We start from the raw sequence: 22,296 nt of genomic DNA on the forward strand, positions 1-22,296 counted from the left end.
TGGGACTACTGTTGAGTTTGTATTGGGGTCAAGCAGCATTGCAGAGGAAAATAAGGCATTTAGGTTTTAGGTCAGGTGTGAGTGGAAGAGGTTTTAAGTTTTTGAGAACACAGGCTAAGGGAGAAGGAGGAGGAATGGAGGGTGGAAGGTTGCCTATAGTGAAGGAGGCAAGTTTAAAGAAAAGGGAGAGTAGAGACACGGAGGGAAGTGGTTCGGGGGTTCTTAACCTCCAGAAAAGCGGGAAAGGGGTAGAGGGGCAGAGATATAAGGGGTTGGGGTACTTGCACCTCCCCCAGAAAAGTGGGGCTTGCTGCTAAGGGTGAAGGAGAAGGGGTTGGGGGTTTCTTGCCCCCCAGAAAGGCAGAGAAGGGGTAGAGACATGGAGAGAAGGGGTTGGGGTACCTGCCCCTTCCCCAGAAAAGCGGGACTTGCCGCTAAGGGTGAAGGACCAAGGCGGGCATCCCTGCGTGGTCTGACACCTCTGAAACATGGGTGAATAATCAGAGGCGTCCCTGCAATGATTAAACACCAAGGGAAGGCTGCCTTCCCTAGTCCGTGACCAGCGCTGGAGTTTCGGGTCCACGGATAAAACGTGTCTCCTTTGTCTCTACCAGAAAATGAATTGAAATTAAGAGAAGGGAGAGATTGAAGTGTGGCGCCAAGAATGAAAGGAGAAAGGTTGAGGGATAGTGAGGGAGGTTGGAGAAGAGAGTAAAAAGAGGCCGCTTACCGGATTTGAAATTGGTGAGATGTTTCTTGGGCTGGTTGGTCTGAGGACCTGAGGTCGTAGGTGGATCTTTCTCATGGAGCAAAGAGCCTGAGGACGGGATTGATCTCCCAAGGGAGGTCCCCCGATCTGAGTCATGGCACCAAATTTCATGTGCGTCCGTGTGAAGAGACCACCAAACAGGCTTTGTTTGAGTAACATGGCTGTTTATTTCACCTGGGTGCAGGCGGGCTGAGTCCGAAAAGAGAGTCAGCCTCCAACGAGGAATTTTCTATTGTTAAAATTGGAGTATAACTTACTTAAAATTCTTACTTAAAATGTGTCTTATCAGGACATATATATATATATCTTTTTTGAAACAGGGTCTCTGTCACCCATGCTGTCGTGCAGTGGCATAACCATGGCTCACTGCAACCTCGACCTCCTGGGCTCAAGTGATCCTCCCATCTTAGCCTCCTTAGCAGCTGAGACCACAGGTGCATAACACCATGCCTGGCTAATTTTTGTATTTTTAGTAGAGACAGGGTTTCACCATGTTGCCCAGGCATGTCTCAAACTCCTGAGCTCAAGTGATCTGTCCTCTTCGGCTTCCCAAAGTGCTGGGATTACAAGTGCCCAGACTGATTTTTTTTTTTTGAGACAGGGTCTCACTCTGTTGCTCAGGCTGGAGGCAGTGACATGATCATGGCTCACTGCAGCTTTGACCTCGCAGGCTAAAGCGTTCCACCTGCCTCAGCCTCCTGAGTAGCTGGGACCACAGGTGAGCACCATCACGCCTAGCTAATTAAAAAAAAAAAAATTTTTTTCTCTAGAGACGTTGTCTCCCTATGCTGCCCAGTCTGGTTTAAACTTCAGGCCTCAAACAATCCTCCAACCTCAGCCTCCCAAAGTCCTGGGATTCCAGGTGTGAACCACTGTGCCTGGCCAAAATACACAATCTTAAATGTTCAGTTTGGTGGTATAGTAGTTTCCCAGAGCTTCTGTAAGAAAGTACCACATTTGGTGGCTTAAAGCAACAGAAATGTATTTTCTCATAGATCTGGAGGCTAGAAATCCATGATCAGGGTGCTGGCAAGGCCATGATCTCTCTGAAGGCTTGAGGGGAGGATCTTTTCCTGTCTCTCTTCCCAGCTTCTGGTGTACAATTCCTGGTGCTGTGTGGCCTGTGGACCTCACTGCAGTTACTCAATCATCACGTGGTCTTCTCCCTGAGTCTCTCTCTCTCTTTTTTTTTTTTTGTTTGAGACAGTCTCGCACTGTCACCCAGGCTGGAGTGCAGTGGCGTGATCTTGGCTCACTGCAACCTCTGCCTCCTGGGTTCAAGCGATTCTCTTGCCTCAGCCTCCTGAGTAGCTGGGATTACAGGCGTGTACCACCACGCCCGGCTAATTTTTGTATTTTTAGTAGAGATGGGGTTTTACCATGTTGGCCAGGCTAGTCTCAAACACCTGACCTCAAGTGATCTGCCTGCCTCGGCCTCCCAAAATGCTGGGATTGCAGGTGTGAGCCACTGTGCCCGGCCATCTCTCTCTTCTTATCAGTACACCAGTCATTGGATTGGGCCTACTAATCTGGTATCACCTCACTCTAATTTGACTAACGATGTCTGCAAATACTCTGTTTCCAAACAAGGTTACATTCTGAGATTCCAGGTAAGATACAAACTGGAGGCAGGCGGCACTGTTCAACCCAGTACAGATATGTTTTATTGACAATTATATATACCAATGTGACCACCACTCTAACAAAGAAGAGATAGAACATTTCCATGCTGGGCGCAGTGGCTCACGCCTGTAATCCCAGCACTTTGCGGGGCCAAGGCGGGCAGATCACCTGAGGTCAGGAGTTCGAGACCAGCCTGACCAACAAGGTGAAACCCCATCTCTACTAAAAATACAAAGATTAGCTGGGTGTGGTGGCACGTGCCTATAATCCCAGGTACTCAGGAGGCTGAGGCAGGAGAATCCCTTGAACCCAGGAGGCGGAGGTTGCAGTGAGCCGAGATCCTGTCACTGAACTCCAGCCTGGGTGACAGAGCAAGATTCCGGGAAAAAAAAAAAAATTTCCAAAGTTCCCTAATGCCCCTTACCAGTCAGATTCTTACCACCACCAGCCATCTGGGATAACCACAGTTCTGATTCCTATCACCATAGATTAGTTTACTGGCCTGTTCTTGCATTCAAATAGCTGGAATTATGTAGTGTGCATGCTTTTGTGTCTGGCTGCTTTTGCTCAAAATAATGTTTTTGAGATTCATCTTTGTTGCTGCACAGATCAGCAGTTTGTTCCTTTTAATTTCAGAGTAATATTCCACTGTCTGATTATGGCACAGTTCATATGTCCAGTCTTCTGTTGGCGGATATTTGGATGGTTTTCAGTTTCAGAAGTGCCTATGATTCATAGTATGAATACAGCAGCAATACGCATTCCTGGTCATTCGTCTTGTGGCCATAGAGTTTGATTTTTCTAGGTTAAATTCTAAGAGTGGCATTGCTGGGTCAGAGGCTAGGTATGTGTTTAACTTTGTTAGAATCACCAGTCTTCCAAAATGACAATTCCAGCTTATACTCTCAAGGGTAACGTGGAGGGCCCCATTACTATGCATCCCGAGAACTCAAAGAGTGATTTTCTTGGCGACAGATATTTTCTTTGATCCATAGAGGGGATAACCCCTCTGCAGAGGTTTCCATCACAGAGCTCTCAAGCTAAACACCCTCCAGCTGCTGCAGCCTACGCCGCTCCTTTTTGCTTTGTTTTCTTTTGTCTCCTGCTGCTCTCAGGAAGCACAAAGGCCTGTTGGAGGCCCTTTGTCTACTGTCCCAGCACCAGTGTGGGTGCTCCACAGTCTATTCTTTTACTCTTGAGTCCCCTTGCTAGTCACAGGTCAGAGGTTGGAGGTCAGGGGTCAGAGGTCGGAAGCTGGAGTCCTTCAGCAGAACATCGGCAGCTTCCTTGAGCAGGAGCTGTTTCCAGTGTTCAAGGGTCCCGTTGACTGGTCCCATGCTGGGTTTCTTTCTTGCCTTCTTTCACAATCAAGTAAGTATTTTGCTCACAGATCTCTATTGATAGTACAAAAACAACAGCAAAAGGGGAAATGATTCAAAAATAAAAGAAAAAGCCTGTGTTTTTCCAAAACCCATTTTTTTACTATTAGTAATATGAGTGAGTAATTATAACAATAGCAAATATCAAGATAGTATGTACTGTATGCCAGCTCATGTTCTAAGTTTTCTGTATATAGAAATCCAGTAAATCCTTACATAGCCCTTTGAGGTCAGAATCTCGTATCAAGCCCATTTTACAGATGAGGCTGAGGCAAAAGAGTGATCCTCACCTTGCCCAAGGCAAGGTGGAGACAGAGTTTGAACCCAAAAGGTCTAGCTTCAGGGTCTGTATCTTTTTTTTTTTTTCAATTTTTATTTTTGAGACAGAGTCTGGCTCTGTTGCCCAGGTTGGAGTGCAGTAGCATGATCTCAACTCACTGCAGCCTTCACCTCCCAGGTTCAAGTAATTCTCTTGCCTCAGCCTCCTAAGTAGCTGGGATTACAGGTGTGTGCCACCATGCCCAGCTAATTTTTGTGTTTTTAGTAGAGACAGAGTTTCTCCATATTGACCAGGCTGGTCTCAAACTCCTGGCCTCAAGTGATCCCCCTGCCTCAGCCTCCCAAAGTGCTGGGATTACAGGTGTGAGCCACTGCGCCGGGCCCAGGGTCTGTATTTTATACCTGCATGTTTTCCCTTGGTTCATTTACAGTCTAGAAACTTAACCACATTTATTTAAAAAGGAAACTTTGTATCACTAGCATAAATGGAAGATCCACATTGCTTGACATAGATAGTAACTGTAAAAAATGAATACTCTGACCTAGTGTTGTGGCTCATGCCTATAATCCCAGCACTTGGGGAGGCTGAGACCAGGAGTTTGAGACCAGCCTGGGCAACACAGGAAACCCTGTCTTCTCTCTCTCTCTCTCTGTCTCACACACACACACCACACACACACCACACACACACACACACACACAATTAGCTGGGCATGATTGAGTGCACCTGTAGTCCTAGCAATGTGGGAGGATACCTTGAGCCCAGGAGTTCGAGGCTGCAGTGAGCCCAATTGTGCCACTGCACTCCAGCCTTGGCAACAGAGAGAAACCCTGTCTCAAACAAACAAAACAACAAAACAAAATGAAGAAGAAGAATAATATAACAACATAACATGATTCTAAATAGCACCTATTGCCCCTTCCCTATTTTTTTTTTTTTTTTTGAGACAGGGTTCTGTTCTGTCGCCCAGGCTGGAGTGCAGTGGCGCAATCTGGGCTCACTGCAAGCTCCGCCTCCCAGGTTCATGCCATTCTCCTGCCTCAGCCTCCCGAGTAGCTGGGACTACAGGCTAATTTTTTGTATTTTTAGTAGAGACGGGGTTTCACTGTGTTAGCCAGGATGGTCTCGATCTCCTGACCTCGTGATCTGCCTGCCTCGGCCTCCCAAAGTGCTGGGAGCCACCATGCCCGGCCGCCAGTTCCCCATTTTTAATTTTTTTAATTTATTTTTTCTTTTCGCCTCTAGCTTTGCATGGATGATCCTTGCCCATTTTTTAAAGTGGTTTATGCTTTTGGTGTCATATATAAGAATCAAATCAAAGTTACCAAGATTTTCTCCTAGAAGTTTTACAATTAAGTCTATGGTCCATGTCAAGTTAATTTCTTTTTATTTATTTATTTTTTGAGATTATTTTCTTGTTGCCCAGGCTGGAATGGTGTGATCTCAGCTCACTGCAACCTCCACCTCTCAGTTTCAAGTAATTCTCCTGTCTCAGCCTCCCCAGCTGGGATTATAGGCATAAACCATCACGCCCGGCTGATTTTATATTTTTAGTAGAGACGAGGTTTTACCATGTTGGCCAGACAGGTCTCAAACTCCTGACCTCAGGTGATCTGCCCCCCTCGACCTCCCAAAATGCTGGGATTACAGGTCTGAGCCACTGCGCCTGGCCAAGTTAATTTCTATATGTGGTATGAGATAAGGGTTGAGTTTATTTTTTTATATACATATATAAGGATGTCAAATAGTTTACACAGTGTTGATTGAAGAGACTTCTTTCCTCTGTCTTCTTTGAATCTGACTTTTTTCAGAGACTGGGAGGTTTGATTCTCACAGTTGCTACAAGGATAAAAAGGTATTAATTATTTTGCTATGCTCTATTTAAAGCAATCGGCACATGGTCAGCACTCAGTATATACCAGTTCTCAGATTTTGCTAACTGCTTTTCTGTGGTTTGACATATAGGTGGTTTCCAGGTGTTTTGTTTTGTTTTGTTTTGTTTTTGCTTCAAGTGTAAACAGTGCAGTGGATATCCCAGGAATTCAGCTTTGTTTTCTTCTTTAAAATTATTTTAGACTATATTTCTGGGTCTTTCTCCATACTACAAATCAGTGTAAAAAGAGGACCCATGTACTCTGCCAGAAGCCATGGGCTGCTTTTGAATTAGCCCTGCTTCCAACCAGAGGGAGCTCTCTGGGAGGTTTAAAAACTGGAATCAGGCTGGGCGCGATGGCTCATGCCTGTAACCCCAGCACTTTGGGAGGCCAAGGTAGGAGGACCACTTGAGCCCAGGAGTTCAAGACCAGCCTGGGCAACTTAGCGAGACCTTGTCTCTACAAAAGAATTGTAAAACTTAGCTAGGCATGGTGGTGCACACCTGTAGTCCCAGATACTTGGGAGACTGAGGCAGAAAGATCACTTGAGCCCAGGAGTTTGAGGCAACAGAGTGAAGATCCTACCTAAAAAAAATAAAGAAAAAAGATAAAAAGAAAAGAACTGGAGTCATCCCCTTCCCTGGGGAAACTTTCCTGCCTTCTGACTCCCCCACTGTCTCCCTGGTCCCCTGATTGGTGGTTTCTTATCCTCCCAATAGCTGCATATGCTTTCCCATGATATTTTATACTTATTATTTTTTTGAGACAAGGCCTTTCTCTGTCACCCGGGCTGGTCTTTCTGTGTCAGCCACGGCTCACTGCAGCTTGGACCTCCCGGGATCAAGCCTCTTGAGTACCTGGGACTGTGGATATGCCACCACATCTAGCTAATTAAAAAAAATTATTTGTAGAGATTAGGTCTATGTTGCCCAGGCTGGTCTCAAACTCCTGGGCTCAAGCGATCCTCTTGCCTCAGCCTCCAAAAATGCTGGGATTACAGGTGTGTGCCACCGCACCAGCCCGGTTTGTTTGTTTTTAAACAAATAAACTAGTTTAAGTAAAAAAAGTGAGTGAAGGCAGGGAAATCTATCTCCGTGTAGGTAGATCTGGCTCAAGGGTGTTGTGGTAGACACCCGGCTCTAAGTTAGGAAATGCTAAGGCATCGCCCTGTTTTGGTGATTCTGTCACTTGTAAAGCTGGCATGGATTTTCATGTTTTGTTTCACCTGAGAACACTCTGGCTTGGGAGATGCCCTTGGGATATGGTGTGGCGCTGAGCTTTCCAGATGTGCTGACATTGATCACAGATAGGTGGCAACCACCAGAAGTGTACAGCCCGGATCCAGGAGTGTATTTGATCAAATTCATTCAGATGTCTTTGGGTCATATGGGAAAATGCATGTCCAGAACCCAGCCAATCTTGTTTGAGAAGCAGGCATTTGAAAACAAATTCCATAGGCCTGGAGACTATCTGATTTCAGGCAGAGGCCAGAAATAGGAGGAAAGCACAATATTCTGTTTATATCAGACATCTTGGCAAAGCTGTTGATCTGCTACTGCCTTTGCTTGCCTCATGGGGAAAGACTTTATCAGAAAGCAAGATGAATTAGAATATCACATTTAGCAGCCCTCAGTGAATTAATGCAACTAGGCATTAAGCGGCATTGGCTGCCAACATCAGCAGAGTGGAGCGCAGTTGTCATGTGCCTTCTGTTGAAAGAACACAGCACCACTTGTATCTTGACAAAGGGCTTGAGCTTGAGCCTGTTCCCACAGCAAACATGCAGAAACAGAAGACAGAGGAGGCCAGGCGTGATGACTCATGCTTCTAATCCCAGCACTTAGGGAGGCCAGGGTCGAGGATTGCTTGAGACCAGCTTGAGCAACATAGTGAGACCCTGTCTCTACAAAAACTAAAAATAAAAATTAGCCAGGTGTGGTGGTGCATGCCTGTAGTCCGAGCTACTCAGGAGGCTAAGGTGAGAGGATCCCTTGAGCCCAAGAGGTAGAGGCTTCAGTGACCTGTGATTACGCCTCTGCACTCCAGCCTGGGTGACAGAGGGAGACCCCCTGTCTCCAAAAAAAAAAGAGGAACATGTTGAAGTGGGCCATGAATCTGCAATCAGGAAACTCTAAGCTATAGACCAGGGACACTTGTTAAAAGAAAAACTTTAGGAAGAATAAATTTAATAGTTGATTATCATGCTTAAGTATCAGGTACTGTACATAATTGTGTGTGCTAGACTTTTTGTTCTGTTCTGTTTTGTTTTGTTTTGCTTTGCTTTGAGACAGGGTCTCACTCTATCACCCAGGCTGGAGTGCAGTGGTGCCATCGTGGCTTACTGCAGCCTTGGCCTCCTGGGCTCAAGCAATTATCCTGCCTTAGCCTCCTGAGTACCTGGGAATACAGGTGCACACCACCATGCCCGGCTAATTTTGTATTTTGTATTTTTGTAGAGACAGCGTCTTGCTATGTTACCTTGTGTCAATTGTAATCACAGCACTTTGGGAGGCTGAGACGGGTGGATCACATGAGGCCAGGAGATCGACAGCAGCCCGGCCAAGAAGATGAAACCCTGTCTCTACTAAAAATACAAAAGTTAGCCGGATGTGGTGGTGCGTGCCTATAATCCCAGCTACTTGGGACGCTGAGGCAGGAGAATCTCTTGAACCCGGGAGGTGGAGGTTGTAGTGAGCTGAGATCTTGCCACTGCGCTCCAGCCTGGGTGACAGAGCAAGACTCCGTCTCAAAAAACAAAAAAAAGTTAATTTTTAAATATATATATTTCAATCAATTAGTTATTTTTAAGTCAGGCCTTTTGAAGTATAGTTGATGTACAGTAATGCTCATCCTCTTTAAGCATACAGTTGGATAAATTTCAACAAATAATATGCCAATACCTCATTCAGGATTTAGAGCATTTCTTTCACCTCCCATAATTCCCTTGTGCCCCTTCTCAGTCAATCCCCTTCCCCACTCCCCATTTTCGGATGTCACTGATCTAATTTCTGTCCCTGGAGTTTTGCTTTTTCCAGAAAAGGCTGAATGTACATACAGGGTATATAGGTATATACTCAAGAGAATTGAAAACGTTGCCTGGGCATGGTGGCTCACACCTGTAATCCCAGCACGTTGGGAGGCCGAGGCAGGCAGATCACTTGAGGTCAGGAGTTCAAGACCAGCCTGGCCAACATGGTGAAATCCTGTCTCTACTAAATATACAAAAAAATCAGCTGGAAGTGGTGGTGCATGCCTGTAATAATAGCTACTTGGGAGGCTAAGCAGGGGAATCACTTGGACCTGGGAGGCAGAGGTTGCAGTGAGCTGAGATCAAACCGCTGCACTCCAGCTTGGGCAACAGAGCGAGACTCCATCTCAAAACAACAACAGGAAAATGTATATCTACACAAAAATTTGCACATGGACTTTCATAGCCATATTATTCATAATGGCCAAAAGGTGGAAACAGCCCAAAAGTTAACCAACCAAGGGCACTGTATACTTAAAGAAGGTGAGCTTCACTGTCCATCAATTACACTTCAATAAGCCTGACTTTAAAGTAACTTAAATGGATTGAAATACATAAATTAAAAAAAATTATTTCCCTCCCTCCTTCCTTCCCTCCCTCCCTCCCTTCCTTCCCTCGTTTCTTTCTTTTTTTTTTCTTTTTGAGATGGGATCTCACTCTTTTGCCCAGGCTGGAGTGCAGTGGCATGATCATGGCCTGTTGCTGCCTCCACCTCCCCGGATTCAAGTGATCTTCCCACCTCAACCTCCCTAGTAGCTGGGACTACAGGTGCAATCCTCCATGTCTGGCTAATTTTTGTATTTTTTTGTAGAGACAGGGTTTCGCCATGTTGCCCAGGCTGGTGTTGAACTCCTGGGCTCAAGCAATCCACCCCCCTGCAACCTCCCAAAGTGTTGGAATTATAGGCATGAGCCACTGAGCCTGGCCAAAATTAATAATTTCAAAATGACACTAAAAATCCTCATTAGTTACCTTTGGAGGAAGCCAGAAAGCAACACAATCTGAAATGGACAAAGAAAATGTGGGATATTCATGCAAGGGAGCATTATTTGACAATAAAAAGAGTAAAGTACGGATACATGCTGTGTCTTAGTTTACCTGACCTTCCATAACAAAATACCATAGACTGGGTGGCTTAAACAACAGAAATCTGTTTTCTCACCGTTCTCTGGGCTGGAAGTTTGAGATCAGGGCACCAGCATGATTGATTTCCGGTGAAGCCTCTTCCCTTGGGTTGCAGATGGCCACCTTCTCACTATGTGCTCACATGACCTGTTCTTTGTGTGAGTATGGGAAGAGACAGAGAGAGAGAAAGAGACAGAGAGAGTGAGCGCACTCTGATGTTTATCTTTTCTTCTTTTTTTTGAGATGGAGTCTCACTCTGCTGCCCAGGCTGGAGTGCAGTGGCATGATCTCTGCTCACTGCAACCTCTGCCTCCCAGGTTCAGGTGATTCTCCTGCCTCAGCCTCCTGAGTAGCTAGGATTACAGGCACCTGCCACTGCGCCTACCTAATTTTTGTATTTTTAGTGGAGACAGGGTTTCACCATGTTGATCAGGCTGATCTCGAACTCCTTACCTTGTGATCTGCCTGCCTTGGCCTCCCAAAGTGCTGGGATTACAGGTGTGAGCCACCGGGCCCAGCCTGATTTCTTTTCTTATAAAGGCATTATCCCACCATGAGGACCCCGTCCTTGTGACCTCATCCAAGCCTAATTACCTCCCAAGGCCTCATCTCCAGGAACCACCACATTAGGGGTTACAACTTCAACACATGTATTTTGGAGAGACACAAACATTCAGTTCATAACATGCTACAAAATTAATGAAAACACACTAAGCGAAAGAAGCCAGATATGAAAGGTCCCGTATTGCATAATCAATCCCATTTATATGAAATGTCCAGAATAGGCAAATCTATAGAGACAGAAAGAATATTAGTGGTTGCCAGGGGCTGGGAGGAAGAGGGAATAGGGGGTGACTGCTAATGAGTTCAGAGTTTATTTTGGGGGTGATGAAAATGTTCTGTAATTAAATAATGGTGACTGTTGCACAACTTAGCGAGTACACTTTAAAAACCCACAAAATTTTACACTGTATTATTTATTTTTATTTTTATTTATTTTTGAGATGGAGTCTTGCTCTGTCACCCAGGATGGAGTGCAGTGGGACTGCCTTGGCTCACTGCAACCTCTGTCTTCTGGGTTCAAGTGATTCTTCTGCCTCAGCCTCCTGAGTAGCTGGGATTACAGGCATGTACCACCACACCTGGCTAATCTTTTGTATCTTTAGTAGAGATAGGGTTTCGCCATATTGGCCACGCTGGTCTCGAGTTCCTGACCTCAGGTGATCCACCTGCCTTGGTCTCCCAAAGTGCAGGGATGATAGGAGTGAGCCACCACACCTGGCTGTTGCACACTTTATTTATTCTGAGACAGAGTCTTGCTCTGTCACCCATGCTGGAGTGCAGTGGCATGATCATGGTTCACTGCAGCCTTGACCTCTCTGGCTCAAGTGATCCTCCCACCTCAGCCTCCCAAGTACCTGGGACCACAGGCCTGTGCCACTACACCCAACTAATTAAAAAATTTTTTTTGGTAGATACGGGTTCTCACTATGTTGCCCAGGCTGGTCTCAAAGCCCTGGGCTCAAGCGATCCCCCGGCCTTGGCCTCCCAAAGTGCTGGGATTACAAGTGTGAGCCATCATAAGTAGCCTGTACATTTTAAAATGGTAAATTTTATGGCATGCAAATTATATATTGATTTTTAAAAAGAAAGAAAAAAGACTTAAGATGCACATCAGAGATTTAAAAAATAACCAGGGAAAATTGAACATAGATTCTATATGAAATCATATTAAAGAGTTATTAATTTGAGGGTTGTGTGATAATAATATTGTGATTATATATTTTAAAAATCTCTACATACTGGTGAAATGGCATGTTTGAGATTTGCTTTAAAAAATTCCTGGAAAAAAAAATTGGGGGATTAGTGAAACTGGAATGACAGAAGATCATTTTTTTTCTTTTGAGGCAGAATCTCGCTCTGTTGCCTAAACTGGAGTGCAGTGGCACAGTCTTGGCTCACTGCAACCTCCGCCTCCTGGGTTCCAGTGATTCTCATGCCTCAGCCTCCTGAGTAGCTGGGATTACAGGCATGCACCACCACACCTGGCTGATTTTTGTATTTTTAGTAGAGACAGAGTTTCACCATGTTGGCCAGGCTGGTCTCAAACTCCTGACCTTTGATGGACAACTCTGTGGAAATAACTTTTTTGTTTTTCTTTTGGTATTTGAAGTTGTTAGTTTTTTCCCCTTCTCCTTGGAGTTTATTCTGCCTCAAGTGATTCACCCGCCATGGCCTCCCAAAGTGCTGGGATTATAGGTGTGAGACACTGCACCCCGCCAGACTGACAATTTTTGAAGCTGAGTAACAGCTATGTGGGGGTCTGTTACTCTATTCTACCTTGTTTCAGTTTGTTTAGACAACTTCCATTATAAAGGAAGGAATTTTTTGGATAGATGGAAATGTTTTGTATCTTGATTATTATAGTAATTACACAGCTCTATGAATTTGCTAAAAACTTCTAGAATTGTATACTGAAAAGGGTAAAATGTAGCATATGTAAATTAGCTCCCAATAAACCTGAAAAAATTCCCAAACTAATGACAACTAAATGTTCTAGATAGGTTAGTGTTCATAGTGATGCTGTAACAGCAGGGGAATTGCCAGGGTGAGACGGAGGAGGAGGGAGAGGAGAAGAAAGAGAAGGGAGGAGGAGGAAGAACAGGAGGGAGGAGGAGGAAGAACAGGAGGGAGGAGGAAGGAGGAAGAGGAGGGAGGAAGGAGGAAGAAGAGGAGAAAGGAAGAGGAAGGAGGAAGAGGAAGGAAAGGAGGAAGGAGGAATAGGAGGAAGGAAGAGGAGGGAGGGGAGGAAGGAGGAGGAGGAAGGAGGAAGAGGAAGGAAAGAGGAGGAAGGAGGAATAGGAGGAAGGAGAAAGGGAGGAAGAGGAAGGAGGAAGAGGGAGGAAGGAGGAGGAAGAAGGGAGGAGGAGGAGGAGGAAGGAAGGGGAAGGAGGAGGAAGAGGAGGGAGGAGGAAGAGGGAGGAGGAAGAAGGAGGATGGAGGAGGAAGAGGAGGAAGGAGAAGAAGGAGGGAAGAGGAGGAGGAAGAGAAGGAGGAAGAAGGAGGAAGAGGAGGAGGAAGAGGAAGGAGGAGGAGGAGGAAGGGTGAGGAAGAGGAGCAGCAGCAGGCAGTGACTGGGACTGAGATTCAGGGTGACTGCATAAGGGATTAACTTGAATAACCCATGTTCTCTCTATAAGGCCCTGCCTGCCTGCTGGGCACCTCTCAGGGTAAGGGCCAGCATTCTTTGGTGACACCATGGATCACACAATGAAGAAGATGCCCAAGTCATACCTGCTGTCCCCCGATGGTGTCACTCTGTAGTCATTTCCCCCCACCAGAGGGGAGACAGGGAGGAGGCGAGGGGATGGAAGAGAATGGAAGAGAACTAAATCAGAGACGGAATTCCAGCCTCATCTGCAGAACGGAGACAATGGTCCAGACCTTGCAGAGTCCAGAGGGGCAGATGGGAGGACCATGCACACACGCTGAGCCCTGTGTGGGTGTCGACTTTTGGGAGCAGCCACCAGCCCACAGAGTTTGAGTTCCTGTCACACTTCTTACAAGCTGTATGACCTTGGACAAGTGTCTTAACCTTTCTGGGCCTCAGTTTCCTCATTGATAAACTGAGATTTTTTGCTTCCATGAGATTGTTGTGAGAGATTCATTGAATGTAAGGACCTTAGCCCTGGCCGGGGGCGATGGCTCACGCCTGCAATCCCAGCACTTTGGGAGGCCAAGACAGCAGATCACTTGAGTCCAGGAGTTTGAGACTAGCCTGTCCAACATGGTGAAACCCCATCTCTACTAAAAATACAAAAATTAGCCAGGCGTGGTGGTGCGAATCTGTAATCCCAGCTACTTGGGAGGCTGACGCAGGAGAATTGCTTGAACCCAGGAGGTGGAGGCTGCAGTGAGCCAAAATCACTCCACTGCCTCCAGCCTGGATGACAGCCTGAGACTCCGTCTCAAAAAAAATTTTTTTTTCTTAATTTTTTTTTTATTAATAGAACTCAGGTCTTACTATGTTGCCCAGGCTGGTCTCTAACTCCTGAGCTTATGCAATCCTCCCACCTTGGCCTCCCAAAGTGCTGGGATTACAGGCATGAGCCATCGCGTCCGGCATTGTTTTCGGAGTGGGAGCTCGTCTGCCTTTTAAACCTGTCCTTTAGCCTGAGTCATTCATGGACTCTACCATGGCCCTCGACGTGTGAACTCAAACCACCTGTTCATTCCTGGGTCCTGCTTTTGTTCAGGCCCCAGGCTGCCAGCTGGTGTCATCGTAACTCACTCATGGGCCAGGGCTGCTTGGACATCCTGAAGTCATTTCCCATGTGAGCCGTGTCCAGCTGCCAGGGCTGGGTGGTCCTGTGCAGGCCGTGGGTGCGGTATGCACTGTGGCTGATGGCTGAGTGGCAGCGCTGCTCTTACATAATCAGTTTCTCTCCTCCTTTCTCTTCCCAGAGCCAGATTTCACACTGAGCAGCTGCAGTCGGAGAAATCACAGAAAGCGTCACCCAGCCCCAGATTCCGAGGGGCCTGCTAGGGACTCTCTCCTCCTGCTCCTTGGAAAGGAAGACCCCGAAAGACCCCCAAGCCACCAGCTCAGACCGGCTTCTGGGCTGCCATGGGACTCGCAGCCACCGCCCCCCGGCTGTCCTCCACGCTGCCGGGCAGATAAGGGCAGCTGCTGCCCTTGGGGCACCTGCCCGCTCCCGCAGCCCGGCCACTCCTCCAGAGCCAGCCCTTCCCTGACTCAGTGGCCACCTCTGCTGCCCCGAGGCCATGTAGGCCGTGCTTAGGCCTCTGTGGACACACTGCTGGGGACAGCGCCTGAGCTCTCGGGGACGAGGAACACCACCATGCCCCGGGGCTTCGCCTGGCTGCACTGTGAGTAGTGGGGGGGTCCCTAGGGACCTGCCCTGGGAGGCCTTGGCCTAGATCCAGGATCTGTCGTAACCATAGCAACCAGGGCATTCTTGCTGGTGAGAAGTTGCGATGCTTCCCAGCCGGACTGCAGACACCCTCTGGGATTCCCACGGCCACCATCTGCCCTGTCTGCCGCTGACTTTAGGCTCCGACAGGCAAGCTGGGTGGGCAGTCCTGGCTGGGCAGGCAAGGTCCTCAGGGTGGTCTTAGGTCGGGGCAGGCACTGGGGGTAGGTGGCGGCATCTCACCTTTCCAGGCTTGTGGCTGCTGGGGAGCCCCGGGCGGGCAGCAGCGGCAGAGTCCTCGGTATGGCCGGTGGAGGGGGGCAGGGGCCGGTGAAAGTGTCCAGGGACCCAAGACCCACAGCAGAAGAGCAGCCAGGTGCCTGGAGAAGGCAGCCTGTTCCCCTCCAACCCTCCCTCCATAATAGAACAGAATTAAAAAGCAGAAAGATAACACTGTTGGTAAAAAAAAAAAAAAAAAAAAAATAAGTTGAAATGAGGACAGAAAGGAAAAAAAGGATCTGGAAGCCTCTTATGCCTGCTGGGTGGGAGGCCAGACCAATATCCCCTCAGTCTCCAAGGTTCAGTTCAATTCACTCAAATTCAACACATTTTTCTGGTGCCTCCCACGTGCCCACTGCAGAGTCACTGCCATGACAACAAGGACCTTGCTGTCTCGTGCCTCTGTCTCCAACGCCTGGCACAGGGTTGAGTGCTCAGGAACTGTTTGAGGTTCGGGGTATGAGCCTGTGAGGGATTCAAAGAAGAGTTGGGTCCACCCTGGCTCTTGTGGAAATATACAACAAAGGGTTGGGACATTAAGGACGGGTGGAAGGACCCAGCTGGACCCCATGTTCTGGAAACCCCTAGGTCATGAGAAGCAGGGGTGCAGCGTGGGGGAGGGGCTACTGGAAATGTTCTAGAAGGTGGGGTGGTGTTCACACAGGTAGACCTGGGGTTGTGAGGCCCATGTTCCAGGGAGAGGGGCCAGTGTGAGCAAAGGTTTGGCGGTGGGATGGTGAGGCCAGGCTGGGAGCTGGTTTGGACCTGGCTGGCTGAGGCCTTGAAAGCTGGGCAAAGTGTGCCTCCCTCCCCATAGCAGGCAGCCCTGGAGGATTTGAGAGCCCGGCGCGGGTGGTATCGTGATTGGGAGTTCCTCTGCTCTCGAAGATCAGTCTGGCAGTGTTTGTAGGAGTTACTGTTGTCACCGTCTGCACAGGAGGGAATGAGGGTCATTCTGGAGGTGGAGGTGCGAATGAAAGGCAAGGGATGCTGGGCTGGTGGCTCACGCCTGTGATCCCAGCACTGTGGGAGGCCAAGGCAGGAGGATGGCTTGAGGCCAGGAGTTTGAAACCAGGTTGGGCAACATAGCAAGACTCCATCTCTTAAAAAAAGGAAAATTAGCCAGGTGTGGCGGCATACATCTGTAATCCCAGCTACTCAGGAGGCTGAGGTGGGAGGATCACTTGAGCCCAGGAGGTTGAGGCTGTAGTGAGCAAGGATTGCATCACTGCACTGCAGCCTGGGCAACAGGGTGAGACCTGGTCTTTAAAAAAAAAAAGAAAAAAGAAACGAAAAGAAAAGGAAGAGGGGAAAAAGCTCCAGGAAGTGGGCCTTAGGACCAGGCAAAGACTGGCTGGGGGATGAGGGAGAGGTAGAGCAGCAGATTGAGGTGGGGGCTGGTGCCCAGGGGCTGGGGTGCTGAGGAAGTTGGGCTGCCATAACCAATTAGAAAGCTTCGGGTGGCTTAGAGCAACAGGAATGTATGGTCTCACAGTTCTGGAGACCGGAAGTGTGAGATCAGGGTGCCTGCAGGGCTGCATTCCCTCCAGAGGTGCTGAGAAGGAGCCTCCCTTGCCTCTTCCAGCTCCTGGTGGCTTCTGGCTTCCTTGGCTTGTGGCCTAGTCACTCAGATCTCCCTCTGTGTTTGCATGGCTTTTCCCTCTGCGTGTCTCTGCGTCCTCTCCTCTTCTTCCTAGGACACCAGTCACTGGATTTAGGGACCTGCCTAAATCCAGGATGGCCTCATTTTGACATCCTTCATTTAATAACGCCTGTAAAAGTGGCACAGGACAGGCGAGCCCCCAAGGGGGCTTAGCCTGTGAGGGTTCTTGGCTTTGCCTAGGAGAGAATTCAAGGCAAGCTGGTGCTAGAAGAAAACAGCTTTACTGAAGAGGTGTTACAGCTCCATGCCAGCTCCTGCAGAGCAGGGCTGTGCCAGAGGAAGCGTACTGAGGAGCAGCTCAGGGCCGTTTGCAGTCATATTTATACCCACTTTTAATTGCATGCAGATTAAGGGGCAGTTTATGCAGACATTTCTAGGGAAGGAGTAATAACTTTTGGGCCACTGGGTCATTGCTATGGAAAATGGTGGTAACTCCCATGCGTTGCCATGGCAATGGTAAACTGACATGGCACACTGCTGGGCGTGTCTTTCGGAATGCTGCTTCCGCCCCATCCATCCCTGTTTTCACTAGTCCTCAGTTTGGTCCAGTGTCAGGGCTCTGCCTCTGGAGTCGGTCCTACCTTCTACTTCACAAAGACCCCATTTCCAAACAAGGTCACACTCTGGGGTTCGAGTGAATGTGGATTTGGAGGAGATGCTATTTAACCCACTGCACAGGTTCAGATTTGGTCCCTGGGGCTGGGGGTGACAAGCCTCACTTGTCACTGCCCATAGGGTCATCTCAGAGAGGGGGCAGGTCCCTCCTGCCCCCCACCCAGGGCCAGGGAACCAGGAAGGGAATACCGTACTCACATGGATCTTTCTTCAGCCTCCTCTCTGTCTTGCAGGTTGTTTTATTATTTTATTTTTTTTTTGAGACAGAGTCTCACTCTGTCGCCCAGGCTGGAGTGCAGTGGCACGATCTCAGCTCACTGCAACCTCTGCCCCTTGGGTTCAAATGATTCTCGTGTCTCAGCCTCCCAAGTAGCTGAGACTACAGGTAGCTGCCACTGCGCCTGGCTAATTTTTGTATTTTTAGTAGAGACGGGGTTTCACCATGTTGGCCAGGCTGGTCTCAAACTCTGACCTCAGGTGATCCGCCCGCCTTGGCCTCCCAAAGTGCTGGGATTACAGGCGTCGTGAGCCTCCGTGCCCAGCCTGTCTTGTGGGCTCTTACCTCTGGGCTAAGACAAGGGCAGGGTGGGTCTCCTGACCAAGGTCAGGGGTGGCACTGGCTGTGGGGTTCCTGGCATGCAGAGCACGTGGAGGACAGTGGCCTTGAGGTTGGGGCTGTGCTGTCCCTGCCTGGTCCCTGTTTGTTAACCTGTTTCTCTGGGTGGGTGGAGGCAGCAAAAAAAGAAACTTGCACTTAGCAATGATGTTTGGGCTGCAGCCTCAGAGGAAGGCTCCCCAGTTGGGGAAAAGGCAGATCATCTGTGGACAGAGTTTCCAGGGCAGCTATGTGCCCACGTGCCAGGCTGGGAGGCTCAGTGTCACTCCAAGGCACAGTCCCTGCCTTGAGGCCACAGCTGCTGGGTCCCCAGGGCCCCAGAATGGGACACAGAGAAGGGCAGCTGCTGTAGGGTTGGGAGGTGGAGTAGACGGCCAATGGTGATGGCCACACAGGAAAAAAGACCCAGTGTGGACAGAGATACTGATTTTTTTTAAAGAAAAGCTGAAATTTTGAATTGTTAGGTGAAATCCCTGTGGACCAGAGGTGGCCCTTGGGACACCAGCTTGCAACTGTTGATCTAGGTCTGTGGTTCCAGACCGCCAGCCACAGCTTTACCTGGGACCTTGTTAGAAAGGTAGATTCCCTGACTGCATCCTAGGTTGGTTGAGCAGAGACTCTGGGGCAGGCAGGACAACCTGTGACTTAACCAGCTCTGCAAGGGATGACAATGTCTGCTCCCATTTCTACTGCTTGAGGCAAATTCCCAAATGCACATGTGAAGTGCTCAGCACGCTAGGCTGTGCAGTGTTTAACTGTGTTATGGATTCACATACAGGCTCACGCTTGTAATCCCAGCACTTTGGGAAGCCGAGGTGGGTGGATCACGAGGTCAGGAGTTTAAGACCAGCCTGGCCAACCTGGTGAAAACCCGTCTCTACTAAAAATACAAAAAAAATTAGCCGGATGTGGTGGCACACACCTGTAATCCTAGCAACTCAGGAGGCTGAGGCAGGAGAATGGCGTGAACCCAGGAGGTGGAGGTTGCAGTGAGCCAAGATTGCGCCACGGCACTCCAGCCTGAGCGACAGAGCGAGACAATATCTCAAAAAAAAAAGTGTCCTGCAAGGCCAAGTCCAGGTGTGATGGCTCATGCCTGTAATCCCAGCACTTTTGGAGGCCAAGGTGGGAGCATTACTTGAGTGCAGGAGTTCAACACCAGCCTGGGCAAAACAGCAAGACCTCGTCTCTACAAAAAATTAAAAAAAAAAAAATTAGCTGGGTGTGGTGGTGGCGTCTGTAGTACCAGTTACTGGGAGGCTGAGGCAGGAGGATTGCTTGAACCCAGGAGTTTGAGATTGCAGTGAACAATGATGGTGCCGCTGCACTCCAGCCTGGGTGACAGAGCAAGACCCTATTGGAAAAGAAAAACATGAAAAAATCTCCTATAGAGATTTGGTAGTCATGCCATGAACACAGATAGTGTTGAGTCATGCTGTTTTTAAGCTTCACTAAGCATATCTAATTTTTCTCATAGCATAGCCATATCTTTGACAATGTGATTTTTATTGGCTACATGCATTGTTATGGAACATCTAGGCCATTTCCAGATTTTCACTGTTATAAATGCTGCTTTGTGCATCTTTGTTCATAATTTATTGGTTATATCTTTTTTGCTTTTCTTCCAATTTATTCCTAGAAGTGAATTTACTGGGTGAAAGAGTATAGACATTTTTAAGGCTTAGTGGTTTGAAGGGTGTGGATACTATTAAATCCATTAATAACAGAAATTGCTAAATTGCTTTCCAGGACAACACTTGTCTCACTACTTGGCCAACATCAAGTATTAATTATTAAAACGAAATGAGCTGGGTGTATGACCAGGCATGGTGGCTCATGCCTGTAAATCCAGCACTTTGGGAGGCAGAGGTAGGGAGATCAACTTGAGGTCACGAATTTGAAAACAGCCTGGCCAACATGGTGAAACCCCATCTCTACTAAAAATACAAAATATTGGCCGGGTGTAGTAGCCCCTGCTTGTAATTCCAGCTACTTGGGAGGCTGAGGCATGAGGCATGAGAATTGCTTGAGCCTGGGAGGTGGAGGTTACGGTGAGCTGAGATTGTGCCATTGCACTCTAGCCTGGGTGACAGACAAAGATTCTGTCTAAAAAAGAAAAAGCTGGGAAGCTGGGTGTAGTGGCACGTACCTCTCATCCCAGCTACTCAGGAGGGAGGCCACCACAGAAGGACCGCTTGACACTAGGAGTTCGAGACAAGCCTGGGCAACATAGCAAAACCCTGTCTCAAAAAAAAAAAAAAAAAAAAAAAAGCCCCAACAACCCAAAACCACAAACACAAAAACTTTTTCATTTGAATAAAATGGGCCGGGCACAGTGGCTCGCACCTATAATCCCAGCACTTTGGGAGGCTGAGGCAGGAGAATTGCTTGAGCTCAGGAGTTCGAGGCAAGTCTGGCCAACATGGCCATAGTGGGTCTCTACAAAAAATACAAAAATTAGCAGGAGTAGTAGTGTGCAACTGTAGTCCTAGCTACTCTGGAGGCTGAGGCAGAAGGATCGCTTGAGTCTGGGAGTTCTAGGATGCAGTGAGCCATGATCCCACTACTGTACTCCAGCCAGGGCGACAAAAAAAAAAAAAGAAAAATTATATCTGATTGTTTTAACGTGAATTTATTTATCTAGTTAGTGAGTCTGATATTTTGGGTAGTTGTTGGCCTACTTCTGTTTTATTCTTTCTGTTCTGAGGGACTTAACCTTTATTCATACTTGTTGCTAATTCTCTCCTATTTTTTCTGTTCGGTCACATGGAAATCGTATAGGCTGTTTTTGAAGTCACAGTGACCCCCAGTGGCAAAGGATGGTAATGTTTCAGTGACTGGGTTGTTGCAGGAAGAGACGCAGACAAGTGTGAGATCTGCGTAACGTCCTAGAATGACCAGACTGGAAGGCGAGACAGACCCGCTGGCATAGTTAGCTGGGAGGGACACTAAGATCAGATAGAGCAGGAAAGAAAGTGGTGTGGGTGACTGAAGACTCATTTGTCAAGTTGAAACCAGAATCCAGGATGATTCGATCTCCTGAATGCCGGGCTGGAAAACCCAGCAACGAGCTTTGAAAACATGTCACCTGGACACCAGGGGCAGAGGCTGTCCTGGGCGGGAGGTTGTGCCCGCCCCACGGAGCGAGAGAAGCGGGGAGACCAGACGTCGACCCTGAGGCGTGCCTCCTGGGGGGCTCCAGTGGCCGGCGTGGGGTGGGTGTGGACCCTCTGGACTGCTCGTGCCTGCCTGACCTTGCTGTTCTGGAACCAGACCCCAGGGAAAGCATTCCAGATCCCATGCCCCCCACCACACCTTTCCCATCGGTGCTTGTCACCTATGCAAACGGATGACGGTCGTGCTCGGCTTTGCACGTTGTGGACGGCGTGGATGAGATGGAGGGTGCTCATGTGCTCTTGTCGGGTGTGGTCCACAGATCTTGGGATCTTCCTTGGCGTGGCCTTGGGGAACGAGCCTTTGGAGATGTGGCCATTGACGCAGAGTGAGGAGTGCACTGTCACGGGTTTTCTGCGGGACAAGCTGCAGTACAGGAGCCGACTTCAGTACATGGTAACCACGTGGGCACCAGCTGTGTCCCTGTCCCCGCGCCCTGGGGCTCACCTGGCATAGGCCTCTGGACATTCAGAGCCCTTCCTAGGACCTGTGTCAGCCCTGAGCCGACCATAGCCTGTTTCTCTGCCTTTCTCTGAAACCTACCCATGCACCTGGTCTGCACTTACTGACCCCTCTCCTGCCATCTCCTGGGGCCTCCACCCCTCCTCCTTGATCTCACTTTAATCCCACCTCCACAGTGGCACTCACCGTATGACTCAGGAATGGACACCTGGAGCTCTTTGAGGAACCCCAGGCACTTATTAGCCAGGGAGATAAAGACCTAGAAATCGGAATGTTCGGTTCTTTTTGCAGAGTAGAGATGTCTGTGTGGCTCTGTGTATCTTTTTTTTTTTTTTTGGAGACGGAGTCTTGGTCTGTCGCCAGGCTGGAGTGCAGTGGCTCAATCTTGGCTCACTGCAACCTCCATCTCCCAGGTTCAAGTGATTCTCCTGCCTCAGCCTCCTGAGTAGCTGGGACTACAGGCGAGCACCACCAT

At 48.4% G+C, this 22,296-nt stretch overlaps 1 protein-coding gene across 3 annotated transcripts in view; it reads left to right on the forward strand.

The window, feature by feature from the left end:
- Positions 1 to 22,296, forward strand: part of IL34 (interleukin 34) — a 75,915-nt gene that overhangs the window by 48,110 nt on the left and 5,509 nt on the right. For all 3 annotated transcript variants that reach the window (XM_003280921.4, XM_030829557.1, XM_030829550.1), the window contains exons 2-3: positions 14,543 to 14,968; positions 21,622 to 21,755. In XM_003280921.4, the coding sequence (XP_003280969.1) occupies positions 14,941 to 14,968; positions 21,622 to 21,755 (162 nt within the window). In that variant the 5' untranslated portion in view covers positions 14,543 to 14,940. The remainder of the gene's footprint in view (positions 1 to 14,542; positions 14,969 to 21,621; positions 21,756 to 22,296) is intronic.

Source organism: Nomascus leucogenys, chromosome 2, assembly GCF_006542625.1.
Source record: "Nomascus leucogenys isolate Asia chromosome 2, Asia_NLE_v1, whole genome shotgun sequence".
NCBI classification, from domain to species: Eukaryota; Metazoa; Chordata; class Mammalia; order Primates; family Hylobatidae; genus Nomascus; species Nomascus leucogenys.